We start from the raw sequence: 22,364 nt of genomic DNA, 5'->3' as shown, positions 1-22,364 counted from the left end.
TTCGAGCTTTAAGTTACTTTACTTAATAGATCTCGAAACGATATGGATTAGATGAGTCAGTGTCAAAGGTTCCGTTTTTGTTTGAAGAAACGTCACGGGTGACTCTGACATATCTAATCCATATCGTTTCTAGATCTATTAACTGACGTATTTTAAATATCGAAACGGGCCGGTAGTTTACAATGACTGCAAATTATTTTGTGACTGTTTTAGCTTTTGCAAAAACATTCTTTTAGCTAAGATGTCACGATACGACGATAATACTCTTGTTAAAGTGTTCTTCTGTTGCTTGTTGACCTTAAGTAGAGAAGGACGGCACGATAGCCTAGCCCCGGCGGGAGCTAACAGTCTAGCGGCAAGGCTCTATTCAGTTAGTTTTTCTGGGCATTTTCCGCAAATCGACATCCAATGTGTCTATTTTGCGTGAAACGAGGTAGCCCTACTCTAACCACCACAGCTCCTCTACGAAACCTAACTCTACCCTCATTATAGAGTTTAGGAACTTAACACATTCGCTGCCAGCGACTCGCTAGGTGGGTTCTCTGTTCATAGGTGCTTTTTCGCTACAAACGGGAAAAGTTGTGTTATTGGCTACGCTATACGCTTGTAGCACGTGGCTCCCGCTGGCAGTAAATGTGTTAAGCCTTACCCTTGATTTATCTTGAACCTTGGAACCTTACGCCTTGGCCATGAAAAAACGCCCAGAGGCCGGGGATAGTGCCGTATGTACTTATGTAGTTTGCACAGTTGTATGATGTGTGGTGATACTGGTAATCGAAAACGCCATTATCTATCACAGCGGTTCTCAAACTTTTTTGGTGACGGAACCCTTTCGGCAAGCGAAATATTTGACGGAACCCCAAATTAAAATTTTTCGTTCATCACTGCGGACCAGATATACCTATAGAAGAGCTGGTTTTTTTCTTATTATTACAAGTATATTTTCGCGGAACCCCAACAGAGGAACACACTTTGAGAATGGCTGATCTATCACTATGAAGCGCTGGTGGCTTAGCGGTAAGAGCGTGCGACTTTCAATCCGGAGGTCGCGAGTTCAAACCCCGGCTCGGACCAAATTTTTCGGAACTTATGTACGAAATATCATTTGATATTTACCAGTTGCTTTTCGGTGAAGGAAAACATTGTGAGGAAACCGGACTAATCCCAATAAGGCCTAGTTTCCCCTCTGGGTTGGAAGGTCTGGGAAGGAAGAAGGATGGCAGTCGCTTTCGTAAAAAACTAGCGGGATTAGTTGTCAAGCGGATCCCAGGCTCTCATGAGCCGTGGCAAAATGCCGGGATAACACGACGGAAGAAGAAGACAACGCCATTATCAGCGTCGAGTGAGCGTTTTTCATGCCCTCTGAGTTACGACACTTACGAGTCTTACGACAGATAGAGATACCTATACTTCGTTTTTTTAGCATTAGAAATAAGGTAAACAATCTTGATGTGTCTTTTAATTGAAAAACACCTTTTAAAAATGAGTTACGGCAAATATGTAACAATTATGAATCTAATACGATCATTTATATTCTTCTGCTTTCATAAGTAATAGTTTTTGATTTTTAAATAGCGTTTTTCAATTAAAAGACATGTCAAGATCGCTTACCTTCTTGCAAATTCTTTCTAAAGGCCCATTTACATGGTTCGAGTTTCTCGCCCCGGCCGTGCGATTATCGTAGCACGAGGAAAAATATAGTATCATGTAAACTATACGTACGATATCGCAAAAGACGGAGCGATAATCGCCTCGCCCTTGATGATTGGATGTCTCCGTGTAAACAAAATATGAATGCGAGAATCGTACTTCGAGTTCATGTGCTATTCAGTCGCCATCATGAGTGTATTTTTAATCCGTATTTTATTTTCATTTTGGACCAAACTCTTTAATTGCCACCTCATGCAAAAATGAATAAAGTGCATCCCTGTTTATTGTTGTTGACTTATGTTTATTGTAAGTGACATATTTAAGCATTCGTAGCTTTTATACATCTGAAATAACCTTACGTATGTTGAAGCTCCAAATTTGTACGTGTTTTTGGGAAATTTCAAATGTTTTATTGATTGCCATAACTCAGAACAAAGTTTTTCTTTTCAAAATGCTGCTGTCTCCCGCTAACTTTTTTTTCTTTAAGTCAATACCATTCCATTTTAGCTAAGAGCCATAATAAAATAAATGCAACTTACTCGTAAATGATATTAATATTAAAAATAATTTGAGTAATGACTAATATAATTACAAATATATACAGTATGGTGGTAATCATTAGTAAATAATCACGTAATTTGACAGGTAAAACTCGTATGAAAATCGGTTCGCACCGATTCGTGCGATACTCGCACGTACGTTAAAAATGTCATACGAGGACCAGTTTAGACGAGTCGAGAAATCGTATGGGAATATCTCCCTGGAATGCAGCTCCCCGTGTAAACTATTTCGCCTGGCGATAATCTCCGTTCGAGTATCGCATGACATAATCGTAGGCGAGTTTTTATTTCTCGCATGAGTGTAAACATTTTTATACGATAATCGCCTGACGATTATTGCATACGATAATATCATACGATTTCTCGCCCCAAAACGTGCGAGGAACTCGCACCATGTAAATGGGCCTTAATGCTAAAAAAAACTATAATCATGTAGGTACTGACCTCAGCATCGAACTCGCGCCACACCGAGAGCTGCCGCTCTGTCTCGCGCGCCGACACGAACAGCGCGACGTTGCCAGGCCGCAGCGCGCGCAAGAAGCGCGGCAACGACGCGCCGAGCACGACAGCATCGTCGGCGCCCGCGCCGACCGCTGAGCGGATTATCAGCTTCGATTCCGATCTGTGGTAACAAGGAGAAACATTCGTTTTAAATGTAGATAATGGAGAAAGTGGCATACTACCGTATTCGAACTTCAAGATATTCACAAGAGACGACACGTACTAGATCCATTCTAGATACGTTATAGTTTAGATATCAACTAGTTCTCTTTTGCAGCGCAATTCGGGCAACCAATGTCACTTTCACGTTAGATAGAGTAAGCTATATCTATTAGATGTGAATTGGATCTCTAAGTCATATCCTGTGGAAATCGTTCAAGAGTATCTCCGGAATCGCGCAAATGTCAAATTTGACAGGTTATAACATAAACATATCGTTATCGCATCTTGGTGATGTCTAAAAGATATCTAATAGATGTCTATTTCAAAATCCGAATCGGGCCCAATGACAGCTGACTGTAATATCACGTCACTTTGCTACGTTTGACGATATAGGCTTACACTTTTCACTGCTTTTCAGTGCGCATGACACAAGTGCTGCCTCATGCATTGTCGAAAGTTTTCGCTTAATAGCGTGCTACGTGCTACGACGTAGCATTCGTAGCACTCCCGACTACCTCACCTGTAGATCTCACTCTGCGCAGTGCGCAGACGGTGTACGGCAGGATAGTACATCCAGTCGCATGAGTCGGAAACCATGACTAGCCAAGTACCTATAGCCACGCACCCGTACCCCTCTAGCTACTGTATATTGTACTACAATAATTGTAGTCGCAATCACTAGGGGAGAGCGGGGTTAAACGTGCCGGAGGTAAGTTGATCCGATGGGAATAGGAACGCAAGTAAACCATGGAGCGATTCGTATGATGTTTGTCGCGAAAAGTCAGACCACTATGCGGTTGCAGGAGCCGTTTTCGTTGCTTCCATTATAGTGGAATAGTAGTTATGGAAAATAAATCAAAAACGAGGGCACAACGAACCCCACGGATAATCACATTTTTGGTTTGGATTTTTTTTACTATCTGTTGATAGTACACAACAAATGATCATATATTTCGACGAACTGCAAAATACTCTTTTAGCGTGTGTGAACTGAGATTTAAATATTTGACGGATAAGTTATAAATTTTACGGGATAGTATTGAAGAGTCTCACCTGTAGATCTCACTCTGTCCCGAGGTGTATGACAGGGCTGTACATCTGGTCGCATGTGTGGGCAACACATGACTGGCGACGTACTCCTACACCCATAGTTTCAACACTACTGAAGAGTCCAATAGTCTCACCTGTAGATCTCACTCTGTCCCGACGTGTACGACAGGGCTGTACATCTGGTCGCATGTGTGGGTAACACATGACTGGCGACGTACTCCTACACCCATAGTTTCAACACTACTGAAGAGTCCAATAGTCTCACCTGTAGATCTCACTCTGTCCCGACGTGTACGACAGGGCTGTACATCTGGTCGCATGTGTGGGTAACACATGACTGGCGACGTACTCCTACACCCATAGTTTCAACACTACTGAAGAGTCCAATAGTCTCACCTGTAGATCTCACTCTGTCCCGACGTGTACGACAGGGCTGTACATCTGGTCGCATGTGTGGGTAACACATGACTGGCGACGTACTCCTACACCCATAGTTTCAACACTACTGAAGAGTCCAATAGTCTCACCTGTAGATCTCACTCTGTCCCGACGTGTACGACAGGGCTGTACATCTGGTCGCATGTGTGGGTAACACATGACTGGCGACGTACTCCTCCAGGCACTCCAGCGCCCGGCCGGAGCCATTGTAGTCGCAGTATACCACTGGAAGGAATAAACAACTTTAGAATGATTTTATGTGAAGACACAGAGAATCTACTATTAGTTGTAAAATAATTATAAGCAATATGACTGAATTTACAACAGGATAAATAGGATAATTATTACGATAAATGTATTATTGTATTAACTTGCTAAATTATAATGTGTTTTTTGTGAGTGAAAATTAATTAGCTTGAACAATGTTTGCCATATTTCACGCCTGAAACACAGGGGATCGTAGTTCAGGCACATGTAAACTATCACTATTTTTAAGTCTTTGTATGAATGTAACCATGAAATACGTTGTTTTTTGAATAAATTATGTTTATGCTTATTTCGGAAATCGCGAAGCGTCTGGTTGACGTAACTGGTGACTGAAGAGCTGGCGGCTACCTCGCACAACGTATCAGCATTGCGGTACAGCGGGGAAATGCCGCCAGCATCATTGGTATAATGCCTTTAAGATTTAAGCCAGTTATTAATTGATTTTAAAAATACCAATACCACTGTATATATCTTATCAACTAATATGTTTATTTGTCATGATGTAGAAAATAAAAACAAGAGTGACCAGTGAAACACCATTGCGTGTTGTGCAAGACAAAGACAACCTAATATTTAAGCTTGATTATAATAATATTGGAGTTGTTGGTAACACTGAAGTAACTTAGCACTATAGCAAAATCTTTAATACATATTTAGTAAATATGTTTTCTTGTTATGTATGAAAGTGTAAAACTAACGAAATCGTCACTTAAATGTATTTGCTATATGGGGGTTTTCGGGGTCGATAAATTGATCTAGCTAGGTCTTATCTCTGGGAAAACGCACATTTATGAGTTCTTTTGTAGGTTCCGAGCAAAGCTCGGTCTCCCAGATATTATAAAATAAATCGTTGTTAAAACAAGTAATTAAGAACATGTTTCACGTTTATGCACATTCTGATCGCGGCAAGATAACACATAAGTGACATAGCTATTTTACTGTATGGCTTATAGTTCGTTTTTTTAGCATTAGAAAGAACTCCACAGAAGCAAGCGTACAGTTTTTATCAGGCTCTTTGATTGTTAATAATTATTGAATTATCTAATGTAGCACGGTCAATACATATAATTTACTTCAAATTATTACCGCTAAAAGTGCCGGATTTGGAACCACAAGCTTACTTCTGCGAAGTTCTTTCTAATGCTAAAAAAAACGAACTATAGGTACACCTAAGTTGTGTAGATAAGACCTATCTTTCCAAGTCTCAAGAGGATAGTTGAAGTATGTTTACAATTTTAACCAAGATATTTACTCAGCTGGACCTGTACAAAGCGAAAATTAAGCTCCTACATACATACATATATAGGTATATTTATCTTGGTATTGTAAGACTTGATCATGTGTATTGTCTCCTAGAGCAGCCATTCTCTAAGTGTGTTCCGCGGAACCCTAGGGTTCCGCGACACCCCTGCAGGGGTTCCGCAAGAATTTAGAACACTATGCTTTAGTCGCCTCGAAAAATGTTATGTAGGGTTAGGTCAAATTCTATGTACAATATAGGGTTCCATCAAGTATTTCGCTTTCCAAAAGGGTTCCGTCAAAAAAAATTATTGAGAACCGCTGTCCTAGAGTATGTGCGGAAAGAGAAGTCGTGGGATGTATGGGGGTGGAATGTTTCACGACTCTTCTTTTTCCGAACAGACTCTATATTTTTTAAGATCCAATCATTGACACCTACCTACACTACTACGAATTAAGACTAGGTACTTACGACATTTGACAGGGACCTACAGTAAAAGAACGGACCCAAAAAATAAGACTAGACTAGAAATCATTAGACTTTATATCGACCGGGATATGAACGGAGCTCGAAAACAATACTAAAGGTAATCACGGTTCATATCCCGGTCGATATAACTCTAGTGAAACTAACCGCAAATCTATAGACTAGTATTTTCTGGACATACAATACGTTGTTTATTCGCTATCAGTCATACTAAGTAAAAAGGCATCTATTTTATGTCGCGTCCTCGCCCTTTGACCAACCCCCGTGGGGCTCACTAATAACTTCATGCTGCCGTAAAAACAAATTGCTCATAAACATAAATTCGTAAGCCCCCAAACAAGTGCGTAAATTACCGAGGGGACACCCTGTATTACGTACGTTCAAGTGTCATTCGCCTGTTCATTATACAGGGTGCACGTTTGAAGCGATAAAATGAAAAGGTTATACAGGATGGACGATTGAAGCGATAAAATGAAAAGGACTGGTAAAGAAAATAACCTGTCGATATTTAATCCCATTTTTATGCCGCTATTTTATTACACTAGGACATATCGATCATACTTATCTATTGAAAAATGCGTTTTTTTTCTAGCAGCTACATTAGCTACAAGGAAAAAAGCACGTATACAAAATAACAACAAAAAGTTAAATAACATTATATCGGATATCTTCGAAGACAAGTAAAAACTAAATACTCGTACATAATTATAATGGTGAAAAATACCAATATCTCCAGAATTAAGAAAATTGCCGAACATGCGTGAAAATGAAACCAGTACCTAGCTAAGCTACTTTACAAGTCCTCTTTATTTTATCTCTTAATTACGGCCCACCCTGTATAAAGTTTTACTCTACCCATGTAACTTAATGAAAGTGCCATTTTCTCAAAAAGTTTTTCACTTAGCAAGTTAGCAGCCTCTCATTATACAAAGAGGTCTTTGCAAAATATAAGCCTGAAAATATAATATAATATAATATTATACATACCTATAATTCAAGCCCATATAAATATAAGCTCAGTGGTTCCCAACCTTTTAACCGGTTATAATTGGATTGGTAAAGGCGTTGACCGTGGTTAGTCAGAAGGTTAATTGCTTCTAAAGGTCTGGCCTTACCACGATCAGTAGATCGTGAGGTAGTAACCTATTGACCATCATTTAGTTATGCCTATATTTTTTTCAAAACCTTATTTTAGAACCCTGTTATCAATATCATAATAAAACCCCGGTCGAGAAAAGATTGGAAAACACTTGCTGCTAGACTCAATGTAAAAAATAAAAGTGTGCCTTTTCTATAGAATTTACAATAAATATTCTACACGGGGGCAAAGTTATGTTGTTTAATCCCTCGTGCTAAATATTGATAACCGAGCAAGCGAAAGATTTCAATTTCGAAACAAGAGCACCGCGAGTGCAAAATGCAATTTTCTCATTAGTTTTCGAAGAATAAAGACAGCCTTTACGACCTGCGGGCGCAGCACGGTTCCATTTTTATCGACTATCACTATGCGCCTCCCTTTCGCACTTACATACTTGTTAGAACGTGACAGGCATGGTGACAAGGGATAAAAACGCGACCGTGCTAGGCCGCCTGGTCTGGTGAAAATTAAATTTTCTTTTATTACAAATTAGCCGAAAGTATAATTATGACATAATTTCGTCCTACCATAACAATGTCGTAAGAAATGCATAACAAGCTCTGAGTTCGTCGAACCTTGGGTCCAATGTCAGACAGGTTGGCAATGAATCTAACACAGATGCTGCCGATAACATAAACAATGACATTCGGCGCTGCGTAATCTGTATTATTATAACTTGGAACTTAATATATGTATAAGTATTTATACCATTCTGAAGCTTATGCCATTGCAATAAAAGCGACAATTATATTCACATTTATAAGGCGATTGTATGTAGAACTGAACAGACAGATCAATATGTGTAATGCAAAATCGTGATATGATTAGAATACATTTATCATGAATTAAGCCGTTTTAAATGACAATCGCCAAAATGGGAGTGATACTTATATCATGTATTCATTCGAACTAGTTTCAAAGATCTGTAACATATATCATAAAGATATTTTAAACTGGTGTCCAACAAGTTTGTTTGGAAGATGTGTTTCTCAGACAAATCTGTGAATGTTATGTTGTTTGTCCTTGTCTGCCATTTTGACTTATGTAATTGTAAGAAAGGGATAAAACATAATTTAACTGGCCCGTATTACTGTTAATGTCAACGTTAACTTTGTGTCCTAAGTTAACGGACGAGGTCATTCCACGAAGGTCGAACCAATACATTCCTCAAGAGCGCAATAATCAAAACAACGCGATTTCGATAACGTCCACATATGTTTACCATATGCTTATCACCATTAATTAAATAATACTACAAAATAACCTTAAAATAATAAAGACACAACTGCAAACGAATTTTATAGTACTAACGTCGTTTTGAATTTCAGATTATTTCTACTTGGAAACTAAACGTCTTATATGCAATAAGGATCGCAGGCAGATTCGTCATTGTACAAGTGTACACTCGTCTTCCGTAGTGAGATATGGGATATTTATAAAGAGTTATAATCCCATCAGCCAGGAGAGAACCAGCATAAAAAACCGGGCAAGTGCGAGTCGGACTCGCGCACGAAGGGTTCCGTACCACAATGCAAAAAAAAAGCAAAAAAAGACGGTCACCCATCCAAGTACTGACCACTCCCGACGTTGCTTAACTTTGGTCAAAAATCACGTTTGTTGTATGGGAGCCCCATTTAAATCTTTATTTTATTGTTTTTAGTATTTGTTGTTATAGCGGCAACAGAAATACATCATCTGTGAAAATTTCAACTGTCTAGCTATCACGGTTCGTGAGATACAGCCTGGTGACAGACGGACGGACGGACGGACGGACGGACGGACAGCGAAGTCTTAGTAATAGGGTCCCGTTTTACCCTTTAGGTACGGAACCCTAAAAAGGCTGATTTAGACGGCGCGCGAACTTGCATGCGATTTTAAAAATTACATTGCGGACTGTTGGTTACGTCCAATTCAACCGACCGATCAAAAACCGCAATGTAATGAAATTCCCATGCGAGTTCTCGCATCGTCAAAATGAGCCCGTGTGAGAATTACAAATAGTTGTCACTGTTTATAAGATTAATTTACACTAGGAATATATATCTTCGTGAATGACTAGGGCTTCATGACCCATATCCATCCACCATATTTCAATTACAATGCAAAGTTTATCATAACGTTTATTAAGCAAGCCACTGACGAGCCTTCCAAATGGATGCCGTTACAATGGATTCATCCAAATGGAGGGCATCCTAATATTAAACATTGTACGTTTCTGACATTCACGGACCGATTTTGGATTGCAGCCACGCTATTTGGACTGTTGGAAGGCTCGTCAGTGGCCACCTTTAAGGAAAACTACTACGATAATTAGAGTGTTGTTATGGCGCTCACGTGGTGAAAAACATAACATTTAATACCGTTAATGGAACATGAGGAAGATGTAAACACTAGTTTAATTATTACCGGCAATTTTTAATTAAAATTGTGTTTATTTTGATCTGCGCGTGTTAACAACACGTGGTTTAATTTTGTATGGTTTTCAGACCAATACTTAGACCACATTATATGTTTTCAATCGATAATGTGTTGTTTTTTCCTGAAATATTATATGTATGTACATATTTGTTAACGCTATTGTATGATATAACAGGCAGAATTTATTGTCGAATGAAGTAATCAACATAATTATATAATAATAAATAGTTGAGTAGGTTTAGATAAAAATTTATATCAACATTTTGTTTTATTTTGTGTAACATTTAACCCGGAATTCATCTTTACATTATTGATTTTGTCAAAATATAGTGTTCTCGTCGAGTAGACTACAATAATTAGAAATATTTAAGGCTAACCCACAACTGATGCATTTACAGTCTCAAATTTGCATTCAATAGCAAGAAAAAACGAAAAAAATCAAAATCCAGCTGTTTTATATGGCTAGTCCATTATTCAACGGTGACGAACGAAAAATTATAATTCAAAATATTTCGCTTTTCAAAAGGGTTCCGTCACCAAAAGCACCCATTCACCCATGGTTTACAGCATCCAGTCGCAGACGCTTAAATGGGTTATACATATATATAAGTTTTAAATTAACTGTTCAGGCCGCGTAGCCAAGATGCCAATCGCTTAAAGTGACATTCCATTTCCAACTGCAGCTGCAATACTGTTCATTTTCTATGGAAATTGACAATGACAGCGACGCGTTTCCATAGTAAAATGAACAGTATTGCAGCTGCAGTTGGAAATGGAATGTCACTCTTACGCTCCTTAGCGATCGAAATTCAACTGTCACTGTCGCACTAATATGGAATAGTGACAGAGAGACATAATGCTTTTCGTTGTCGAAGCGATAGCGATTGTAACCTTGGCTAGGCCGGCAGGCCCAATGAAAATAAAACTCTTAAGAACTTCACGGCTACCATCAGTTTGGCATTAACATAAACGCTATCGTGAACGTAATTTACTTTCGATAGGTAATTTACCGTTTACTCGTACTAATTAAATAATAATTCTTGCTCTTTTTTTAGTATAGTGAGAAAGGGACAGTATCGCTTGGAGTGGAGTGAAGTTAGGCACATAAGACCGTAAAGAAACGTAAAACGTGACATGCGGCACGTTTATTCACTGAAAGTAAGTGAAAAATACTCTGCCAACTGATGGTAGAGGCTCTTATACTATTTGTAGACGAGTGCCACTTGTAAAACCACGTTCTTCGTGAAAGTTGAACAACAAACGGTTATCTTTTGTGAATGGTGTTGATTATTTACTCAGAGATTAGATATAATCCTTAAGCCTTGAAATTAACACTGTCTAGTTTGAAGTGGTCTTATCCAGTTTTAAAAAGCTACCTACAACTATATTTTCCAGTGGTTTCACCAACAGGTACATACCTGTACCATACGAGTATATATATACAAAGTGTCCAGACTTAACATTCAATACTTAGTAGACAGTGTCAGATGTATTTCCACGTGACGAACACAATGGAAACAAACAGTTACTATTTTACGACCCAACTAGACACGTAAACTAACCGTGGTATAAAAGGCATTATGTTACATGCATTTAATACTTTACAAACGATTTAACGTCATTTTCATATGCCCTTGACAGTTATGACTAGGAAGCTAACACGATGCAAGTACATTTCCGATGTTTTATAGAATTATTTATGGTGTCGAGGGTGCCAGAATTACATGGCTGCATATTACGCATGTGCTCTGTGCGTTCTATTAGAATCCGCATATAAATCATTTAGAATTATCTAATACATTTTGAAATTCGTCCTCATTCGTCATCGTAGGTAATTTGAAAAGAAAATATGTAGTGTGTACCACGAAATACTGTGGAAGAAAATGGACAATCGAGGCCATAATCCCTCTGGTGGGTAGGTACTACAAATTAGCGCATTTTTCTGCATGAAAAAGATATCAAAACAAAAATGCAGTTTTCTAGTAGGTACTAACCAACACCATTGAGCTATGCCGCAAAAAGAGAATCATAAGACCGACGGACATGGCGAAATTTCATGTCCCTAGTTGACTATGAAACTACAAAATCCTGTATCTTCTCATTAGGGTTTCTGGTTTCTCGACCTTTTTAATTTCTCGAGGCACGGGAATTCTCGACCAAGATTTCTCGAGTTTCTCGAGTATCTCGAGAAATTCTGAAAGCTCCAAAAAACACCATGTTATTTAATTTTTATTGCTTTTTTACAAATCAGACTCATAGGAATCGTAGGTGAGATCAATAATCAATCATATAGTACATTTTTAGTCACCATAAATTGCACTTAATAATCTAAAATACAACAAAAAAAAACTATAGGCGATGTGTTGTGCTATAGTGTATTTCTTTAGGTATTCAACAAAATATAAACAAACTACAATATGGTATTTTATTACGCAGCAATATTCAAGTCAATCAATTTAACTCGATGTGACAAAACTTACAGAAGTTTTACTACGTAATATTAATTACTCGTACTTACTCAACGTAACAATAAAGCTGCTAAAATTGAAATATTTTGCTGATAGGAATATATCGGGATGATTTGATTTAATATCAATAGCAATTTAGTTTTGTTAGTACACTTATTACATGGTTCTATAATTCGTTACAATTTTTTTTAAAGCGTTTTTCAATAATAATACACTACATGAATGTCATGATAGTTCAAAAGTTTCAAAACATGGTTCGGTTAAAACTAGAACGATAGGGGACGGATCGAGGTAGTTTTTTATTTGGTTGGTAATAATTGTTTTAAGTAGGCCTGAAAATGTAAAAAAAAACGGGCAAATGCGAGTCGGACTCGCGCACGAAGGGTTCCGTACCATAATGCAAAAAAAAAAAACAAAAAAAAGCAAAAAGAAAACGGTCACCCATCCAAGTACTGACCCCTCCCGACGTTGCTTAACTTTGGTCAAAAATCACGTTTGTTGTATGGGAGCCCCATTTAAATCTTTATTTTATTCTGTTTTTAGTATTTGTTGTTATAGCGGCAACAGAAATACATCATCTGTGAAAATTTCAACTGTCTAGCTATCACGGTTCGTGAGATACAGCCTGGTGACAGACGGACGGACGGACGGACGGACGGACGGACAGCGAAGTCTTAGTAATAGGGTCCCGTTTTACCCTTTGGGTACGGAACCCTAAAAACATTGTTTATATTTATTTAACTACCTAAAGAAATACATTATAGACACATCATGTGTTATACGCGTGTTTTCTTTTTATTTATCACAAGAGTTTTATTTCTCGAGTTCTCGAGGCATTGAATATTTTTTTCCCGTCTCGACTTAAGACAAATTTCTCGAGATTTCTCGCCTCGGGAATTCTCGAGCAGAAACCCTACTTCTCATACATAGAAAAAAAGGCCTAAAACGTATGCATTCTTTCTGAATTTAAATTCCATATTTTATTTATATTTGCTTTTATCATGTATCAAGCATTTGTGCGGAAACTTAATAATGGCCATATTAGTCCAAATTTTTCCGCCACAACAATAAAAGTTCTCCAATTCAACTCGGCCGTAAAAAATAAACGAAAACACGTAAACAAACATTGAAATACGCTTTGCCTCGCCCTGGGCGGAGATTTGCAATGTAAACATAACAAGCGCAAATAATCTGGTGGTGATTAGATTAGCAAAGCCATAACTTTACATGTGGGTTTGTAGTTTGCTTGGCCTTGGAGGTTTATGCCTGTACTTATTGGCAGGAGATTTTAAATTTTTGTGTAGGACGTATACACGGTGGCCAAAAATATATATATATTCCCTCTCTGACATCGGGAATATACTTATATTATAATATAAGTATATTCCCGATGTCAGAGAGGTTTTGGGATTATACTGACCAACTTTTACTATAGGACCAACCGAAATCGCCAAGAAAAAATTTACCCTCCCATAGTAAATGGCCCAGCCAAAATTTATGAAACAGCCAAATTTTTTGTATACAGGTGTATAGGGTATAGTATATAGGTGTATAACTATACCTATATGTCGGCGGCCGATCGTAAGATCAGGCATATCGTGAAATTCCTATGCATATCGTGAAACGTGAAAATCTTTGACTCGTTCCCTGAGTCGACGGAACCCCGCTACGCGGGGCTCCTATTTCTGGCCACTTTGCCCTTCGGGCATCTGAAGTAACCTAACGAACCTATCCTACCATATATTGGTTTAATTTGACTATCCTCAAAACAATACACAGGAACATGACGATCTGCCTGCCGCCGACATATATACATATTACCTTCTAAACGTAGGCACGTCCAGCGCGAGGTATCAGTCGATCATGAATCATGTACAATTAGGACCGTTCTATCACAATGTTTGTGGGAATTTCGGATAAAAAGGTACTTATTACACTTGATGCATAAGGACCCTTCTGTGATGGAAAGCCAGAATATATACGCCCGTGCAACGGCGCGCCTCAGCAGAACAATAAGGCTACGTTCACACGGCGACTATTCGATTCGGTATTTTCTCGCATACGGTTTTATTGTATACGGGACGTCTGTTCACACGGCGCAAGATCCATTCGGTTTTTTCTCGTATACTGTATTTCCGTATACGTGACAGCCGCTCACACGGCGTCTATTCGATGCAATATGCTGCCGCCACACCACCAGTCGTTGAGTGCACGCACGCCGACATGGATCCTCGTATTCCAATTCTTTTATATGTTTATTTATTATTATTACCCGTTAAACAGACTCTGGCGCAGTGGTCGTCACGTGTTGAAGATCTTGTGGTTAAAGAAAACTGAAGTGATGTCTTCTGAATATCGCTTGTTTTATTTTAATAATCGACAATAAAAAAATCATGCAAAAACTTGTATAAATAAAATAAAATAAAATAGGGACAACACAAAATTGGGCAGCTAGTGGGTGGAAGCCATATTTGCAAGAGATTTGCGCCCCCGTGCGCGTCTCGTATAAGTCGTATACGAGAAACCAGTTTGTCCGTGTGAACGACTCAACGTAAACGTAAGCGCCACTGAGTATCGCATTCGATAAAATCGTTTCGAGAACCTCGCATTCCCGGTGGCAAGACCCTACGGTATACGGTAAAAAATATGTCTCGAATACGAGATTTTCTCGTATAGACACCGTGTGAACGATCTTCAGGTTGCCATACAAATTTTGCTGTCACTACGATATTCGATAATATCTCGTGTACGGTATACGGGAAAAATTACGCCGTGTGAACGTAGCCTAATTGTAGCGCCAATATTGACGAAATCATTAGTAACGCCGCACGTTGTTAATAGCTGATATTCCAATCGCTTACGCAGCCCTACTACGTAGGCGAACAACACACGAACGCGAAGCGAAGCGATGCGGCGCGAGGTGAGTCAATCCTTTGATACTTAACGTTCACACGGCGACTATTCGATTCGATATTTTCTCGCATACGGTTTTATCGTATACGGGACGTCTGTTCACACGGCGCAAGATCCATTCGGTTTTTTCACGTATACGGTATTACCGTATACGTGACAGCCGCTCACACGGCTTCTATTCGATGCAATTACCTGCCGCCACACCACCATTAAAAACAGGTTGACACCGACAAAGAAGATTCGAAGCGTTTTTTCAAGACATCAGAAATGATGGACGTGTGTTTTTTAATTATTTTCGCCAGCTTTGACAATTTATTAATAAGATTGGAGCAGACCACCTTGCTAACGACGTTTCTAACACAACTGCCGGCTGCCTGCCCCCTCGCGCGTCTCGTTTACGAGAAACCAGTTTGTCTGTGTGAACGACTCAACGTAAACGTAAGCGCCACTGAGTATCGCATTCGATAAAATCGTTTCGAGAATCTCGCATTCCCAGTTGCAAGACCCTACGGTATACGGTAAAAAATATGTCTCGAATACGAGATTTTCTCGTATAGACGCCGTGTGAACAATTTTCAGAGTTGCCATACAAATTTTGCTGTCACTACGATATTCGATAAAATCTCGTATACGGTATACGGGAAAAATGACGCCGTGTGAACGTAGCCATAGAAGTGTCCTTCGTGGACGATCTCGTTGCGAGCGCGAACGCCTTGGGCCCGCCGCGCCGCGCCGCGTCGCGTTCGCGAAGCAAAGTGTTCGCGAGTTGTTCGCTTACGTAAGACGCAGCGTTATGGTAACATTCCATTTCTAACCGCAGCTGCATTACTGTCAATTTTACTATGGAAATTGACAATGACAGCGACGCGTTCAGTACCGGTAGTGCAACTGCGGTTAGAAATGGAATGTTACCATAGCCAGCACTCGCCTTACGCGAACTTCATATATGCACATAATATTAGATTAAGGTCGTATAGACGTGAAATAATGAAACTTTCATCGCCATTCCAATGGGGTCGGCCAGTCGAAGTAGATGGCGACAGCATAGGTTTTAATTTCAGTCCTACAGATAGGTAAGTAATGTTTTTTAGCCCTTTGAGCCAAATCTCAAAGAAAGAAAATTGACAGTGATATCGCCGGTGTATGTAAATACTAAACCGGTGCACCAGTGGGGTTAAAAACTTTTTTAGTACCTATGAGTTTAGGTCATGCGACTTTCCTGTGGATCATAAAACGAACAGACTTTAAAGCATTTTTTTTTTAATATTATAGGACATTCTTACACAGATTGACTACCCAAGTAGCACAGATAGCTCTATAACTACTCACTTTTAGTTCTATCTAACGCTCTGTGCGTATTAAGACACTTATAACAGCACACTCGTGGTCCTACAGCTGTATAATAGATTTCAGTGATATTTATATAGCTTAGGGCTGATTAAAAGCTGCATTACGGCTCTGAAAACTACCATTAATACGCAAAGAGTGATATAAAGGTACATTTGCTACGAACCTATACAGCTTTAAGGGTTATCAAATGCTTTAACCGTTATAAGGTCTGTTTAGTGGATAAAATTACGCCATGTGCTGTATAAGGAGGTAATTGTGGACTTTTATTACGTTGACTTATTAAGGGAGCACAAGTGAACTATTATGAAGCTAATAGATGTATAATGGAAAACATGTGGCACATTATACAGCTTTTCGCTTAACATGTTTACCGCTAAGCAGCTTTTATTACGCTGACTTTTAAGGGACCACGAGTGAACTAATATAAAGCCAATAGACGCATAATGGAACACCTGTGGCGCATAATACAGCTTATCGCTGAACGTGTTTACCGCTAAGCAGCTTTTATTACGCTGACTTTTTAAGGAAGCACGAATGAACTATTATGAAGCCAATAGACGTATAATGGAATATACGTGGCGCATAATACAGCTTATCGCTGAACATGTTTACCGCTAAGCAGCTTTTATTACGCTGACTTTTAAGGGAGCACGAGTGAACTAATATGAAGCCAATAGACCTATAAATGAAACACATGTGGCGCATAATACTGCTTATGACTGAAGATGTTTACCGCTAAAGCAGCTTTTATTTTGCTGACTTATTATAAGCGAGAACGAGTGAACTGTTATGAAACCAATAGACGTATAATCGAACACATGTGGCGCATAATACGGCTTAGCGCTGAACATGTTTACCGCTAAGCAGCCTATTTTACTACCATTGAGACTGTGTGTATAGCGGCTATTTAAACGTTCACAAGATGCCTTATAACTGTTTAGAGGTTCACTAGTGTATCGAAAGAACGACTTGGACTTTATAGTGGTTCACTTAAGTATCTTAATCAGATATATAACAGTCGTATGCTGCATATTAGAATTTTAACGGTTCACGTTGCTTTTTAACATTGACCGCCATTTTATTGTATATAACCTACAAAATTTAAATTACTTTTCCAACTTTTAAGGGCAACAATAACGTTTTGTGCATGAGTTCTTAACCTAAATCACTAGTTTAGCACTTCCTATAACGTATTATTAACTTTTTATCTCATAATTCCGTCCAAACCACTAAAGTAGTTTTTACACAATAGCTTATTTATATCATTAATTTAAATAAATCCTGATTATTCTCGTGGCGCATTGAAATTTTCTTAGATAATGTATATATATAATGTCAATAAACTTGCATTCCCAAACATCTTTCTCACATTAATATATAAAAGATCATGTACTAACATTTAACTAAACACTTTAACAAAATGACTTATGGTGTTGTTGCGCTAAAGGTTTTTGCTTCAATATAAATATGTTTTTTAAGGCAGAGGTATGTTAATAATTATCTTTTATTCAGCCCAACGTCAATCTTTCCCGGTATTAGGGCGCACATGTGACATATTAACTGAATAAAGCGTAACTGGTGGTCTCTTACCCAGTCAATATACACCTCTTATAACTCCTGTTACCCCTTATAATTCCATTAAATTGCTGCTACAATGCTCTTAAACAGCTATGTGAACTTAAGGCTGCATAATTTGTGCCCATTTAAGAGTTATAAAAGCTGAAAAGAGGCTTATACAGCTCTTATGCAGCTTTTTTATTCCAGCTTCAAGCGTATTCGTACTTCATTATGCGGCTGCTATATAGCTAATCTGTGCTACTTGGGTAAGTCCCACAGTAAGCTCAAGAAGGCTTGTGTTGTGGGTACTCAGACAACGATATATATAATATACAAATACTTAAATACATAGAAAACAACCATGACTCAGGAACAAATATCTGTATCATCATACAAATAAATGCCCTTACTGGGATTCGAACCCAGGACCATCGGCTTCGCAGGCAGGGTCACTACCCACTAGGCCAGACCGGTCGTCAACCTAACCTACTATACTACTTACTATACTTTATCCTATTAGATACGTTTAGTTCAATTTCTATGATGAAAAATCATAGAAAAATGTATCCAATTCGTTAACTTATATAATGTCTACAGAAACGGTTTTCCTGAACATTGTTGACCCAGAACCCTGCTATAAACAGGGAGCTACCATGAACATTGAACATTGAAAATGTAACATTCGTTATATACGTCTCTATCACTCTTGCATATTCAAGCGATAGAGAGACAAACAGAAAAAACAAACTGGCTCGCAGGCACTGTCGTCGACTGAGGCCATAGTCTAATAAAACACGGTCTTCTCTTCCCAGAGTGACACAAGCCTACGTCACAATAACATGGCCGCTATATATAGCGCTATCGCATATTATCATATAGCGCTGTCGCATGATGACGTAGCCTTGTGTCAGTCACGTGACCACGAAAAGACGGGAAGAGAGTACCAGGCGGAGTATATTATTATACCATGGACTGAGGCGATGCGGTTGGAAGCGGTGGGAATCACAGGTCCAAGGCCGTGTACTGTGTGCTCTGTCAATATTGGACGTTGAATTAACGGATTTTAGTATTATTTATTAAATTATTACCTACGTAATTGTGATGGATTAAAAATCTAAGCGGGTAATAGTGACTAACATCAGTTGCCAAGTCGACTTCAGGATCCCCATGAGCCGTGGCAAAAAGGCGGGACAGTCAACGCGAGAAAGGAAGAAGATGAGGGGCTTAGGTTTTCCTCGCGTACAGTCAATATCCTCTTGGGAAATCTAGAGCTTTCTGGAGCTGGATATATTTAAATATGGTTTTGGCTTACAGTCAGCAACACTATTCGCTTAGCACCTTTTCTTACAAATTTCTATGCATAGGGGGACCACCACGGGACCACTTTTCTATGTAGCTGATTGTGGAAGATACTGTACCGTTTATGTTTAATTTCGTCCCAAGAATAGTAAGTTTCTATAGGTAGGTATTCGAATTTTTGGCTATCCGAACTAGTTTCTGTCCCAATTAGTTCGGATAATCGATGTTCTACGGTAACAATAAAATAAATGAACAGTTAATAAAAAACTATCCTCACCACAGACCACTGTGCAAACATTGAAAAAAACCGGGCAAGTGCGAGTCGGACTCGCGCACAAAGGGTTCCGTACCATAATGCAAAAAAAAACAAAAAAAAGCAAAAAGAAAACGGTCACCCATCCAAGTACTGACCCCTCCCGACGTTGCTTAACTTTGGTCAAAAATCACGTTTGTTGTATGGGAGCCCCATTTAAATCTTTATTTTATTCTGTTTTTAGTATTTGTTGTTATAGCGGCAACAGAAATACATCATCTGTGAAAATTTCAACTGTCTAGCTATCACGGTTCGTGAGATACAGCCTGGTGACAGACGGACGGACGGACGGACGGACGGACAGCGAAGTCTTAGTAATAGGGTCCCGTTTTACCATTTGGGTACGGAACCCTAAAAACGAGTGGTAAATATACAAAACCGAGTGGTAATATACCTTCAAATCAAGAGTGAACAGGCACCTTCTGGGCGAGCTCGCTCCATCGTAGGCCACGTCTACGCCTCGGCTAGTCTGTGGCCATGAGTAAGCCCATTCATAATAATAAAAAAAAAAAGCGGACTAATTTTAATTTCACGTGTGTTACGTAAGCATCACGTTTCTGTCCCTCGGAATAGCCGCGGCCTTGATCGGGCCAGTCGATGTTTAGCAGTTTAATGGCGATTGTAATGACTCATTGTGATATTCGTATCTTAAATAATAACACTGTGGGTTCAAAATGTTCAAATGCGGTAAGGCGAGCTCTCTATTTGCCATGCGCGCAAAGTAATAGTAATATCAACATTATCAAGCAGCGTGTCAGTAAGTGATATTAAAATTAGCAAATATAAAAATCGATGTCCGCCATTTGCAAAGCATAAGATTCGTTTATTTTATATTATTTACGACATAGGTTTCAACATGGCACACTCAGCGTTCATAAGTTCAAAACAAAATTCATCTCTTTCGTTCACCAGTTCGAAAGAGAGGGAAGTAATAATAATCCCGAAAACGGCAATCGGCATGTCGGCGCCTCGCGTTTCGCTAACCACCCACAAAAATAAATGACATCATCGTGTTATCGATCCAGCCACTACAGAGGTTTCATTGAACGTTTAAAAATAAAATTTAAAAAAGTTTTAAGACCTTGGCATCGCGAACTGCCACGTGGCTTAGAAACGGACGATGGAGAGGGAGATATTATAGGTATATGTTTATATAGGTAGTTAAAGTTACGCACGTTTGTTTATTTACGATCATTTTTACTATTCATATCAATATATTTATTCATAACAATATTGCCAAGAGGAAAATTTTGCGTTTTGTTTTCAATTCATGGTATACCGAAGGATATTTGTGGTAACACAATATTCTGTTTTGTTAAGTGGCGTGCCCAGTGTTTGGAAAACATCAATGTTGCCAACTTGCCATGTTTTGCAGAACTGAACTACCTACCAAATTCTGCCAAGGATGGAGAATGGAGGAAGTTCGCCAACATCAATAGTGGACTTGTTTACTTTGGGTTTGTAGGGTGTGTTTAACATTAACACTATTTTTGATTTCGGATCTTTAGAGGTAACAGTAACGTTTTACTTTTACATTCATATATAAACTAGACGGGCCCGCAGCTCCGCTCGCGTAAATGAAATAAAGAGTTTGTCTTATGTTTAGTTAAATACCGATATTATTATGTATTGAATTGAACCCTGCCAGGGTTTATAACTGTGATAGGGACTTCTTATTTGTAACCGATATTTGGATAACTTACTTCGCAAATTTCTCAAAAAATTATGTGATTTGATAAAATGCAAGATTGTATTTTTTCATCTACGTAGGTATTTATTTAAAACCTGTTTCAACATAAAATTATGGGGTTGCATTTGAATTACGCATTATAGGGAGGGGGGAGGGAGTAGGACCCCCCCCCCCGAGCCCATCCCCAAAGTTAGGAAATCAATAGTTACCACGAAAATATTTTTTTATTTGTTGAGGTTATGTTCAATAATACAACCAAAGCGTACGAAAGGGTAACCAATTTTGAATTTTGTATACATATTTTTGAGCACTATGTCCGTATACATGTTTTTGACCACTGTATTTCGTTTTTGACAGCGAGTCAGGTGTGTTGTGAACGCAACTTCAAACTCGCATAAAAAAACTACGCGTCTCCTAGACACGAATTGGGTGTCATTTGAAAGGGGTGACCAACCCCTATAAAATGCCACCCTTCCCCCCGCCCCTCCCTATAATGCGTGATTCAAATGCTAACCCAAAATTATTATTTATTTTTATAAGCCCAATTGTAAACACGTTCATTTGAATAATATCCGCCTTAAGACGAATATGTACGACCACCGCCCATAAATCGCATTTTCATACAAATGTAAATAGTCCCCATTTCCCTGTCTGGATATTGACATTACTTACGACGGCTACGGTGACGCAACGACCGAAAATGAGTCCTGGCTTCCGACACCAAATCACACCATGTTTCCCGGTCTTGCGATAGCTCTCGCCAGTCGCCATGGCCGAGGTTGATCAGATCTTGAGCAACCCTTGAGCTCCAAAATATCTGAGCATGCACTTTAACTACATTATAATTTACATTGTTCAGATATT

At 38.9% G+C, this 22,364-nt stretch overlaps 1 protein-coding gene across 1 annotated transcript in view; it reads right to left on the bottom strand.

The window, feature by feature from the left end:
* LOC134670743 (uncharacterized) overlaps positions 1–22,364 on the bottom strand; it is a 107,769-nt gene that overhangs the window by 46,730 nt on the left and 38,675 nt on the right. The window contains exons 2-3 of the mRNA XM_063528560.1: positions 4,451–4,586; positions 2,655–2,832 (exon numbers count right to left, since the gene is read on the bottom strand). Coding sequence (XP_063384630.1) covers positions 2,655–2,832; positions 4,451–4,586 — 314 coding nt within the window. The remainder of the gene's footprint in view (positions 1–2,654; positions 2,833–4,450; positions 4,587–22,364) is intronic.

This window comes from Cydia fagiglandana, chromosome 14 (assembly GCF_963556715.1).
Source record: "Cydia fagiglandana chromosome 14, ilCydFagi1.1, whole genome shotgun sequence".
NCBI lineage: Eukaryota > Metazoa > Arthropoda > Insecta > Lepidoptera > Tortricidae > Cydia > Cydia fagiglandana.
The sequence above is the reverse complement of the archived record's forward strand: the minus strand, read 5'-3'. Positions and strand labels throughout refer to the sequence as shown.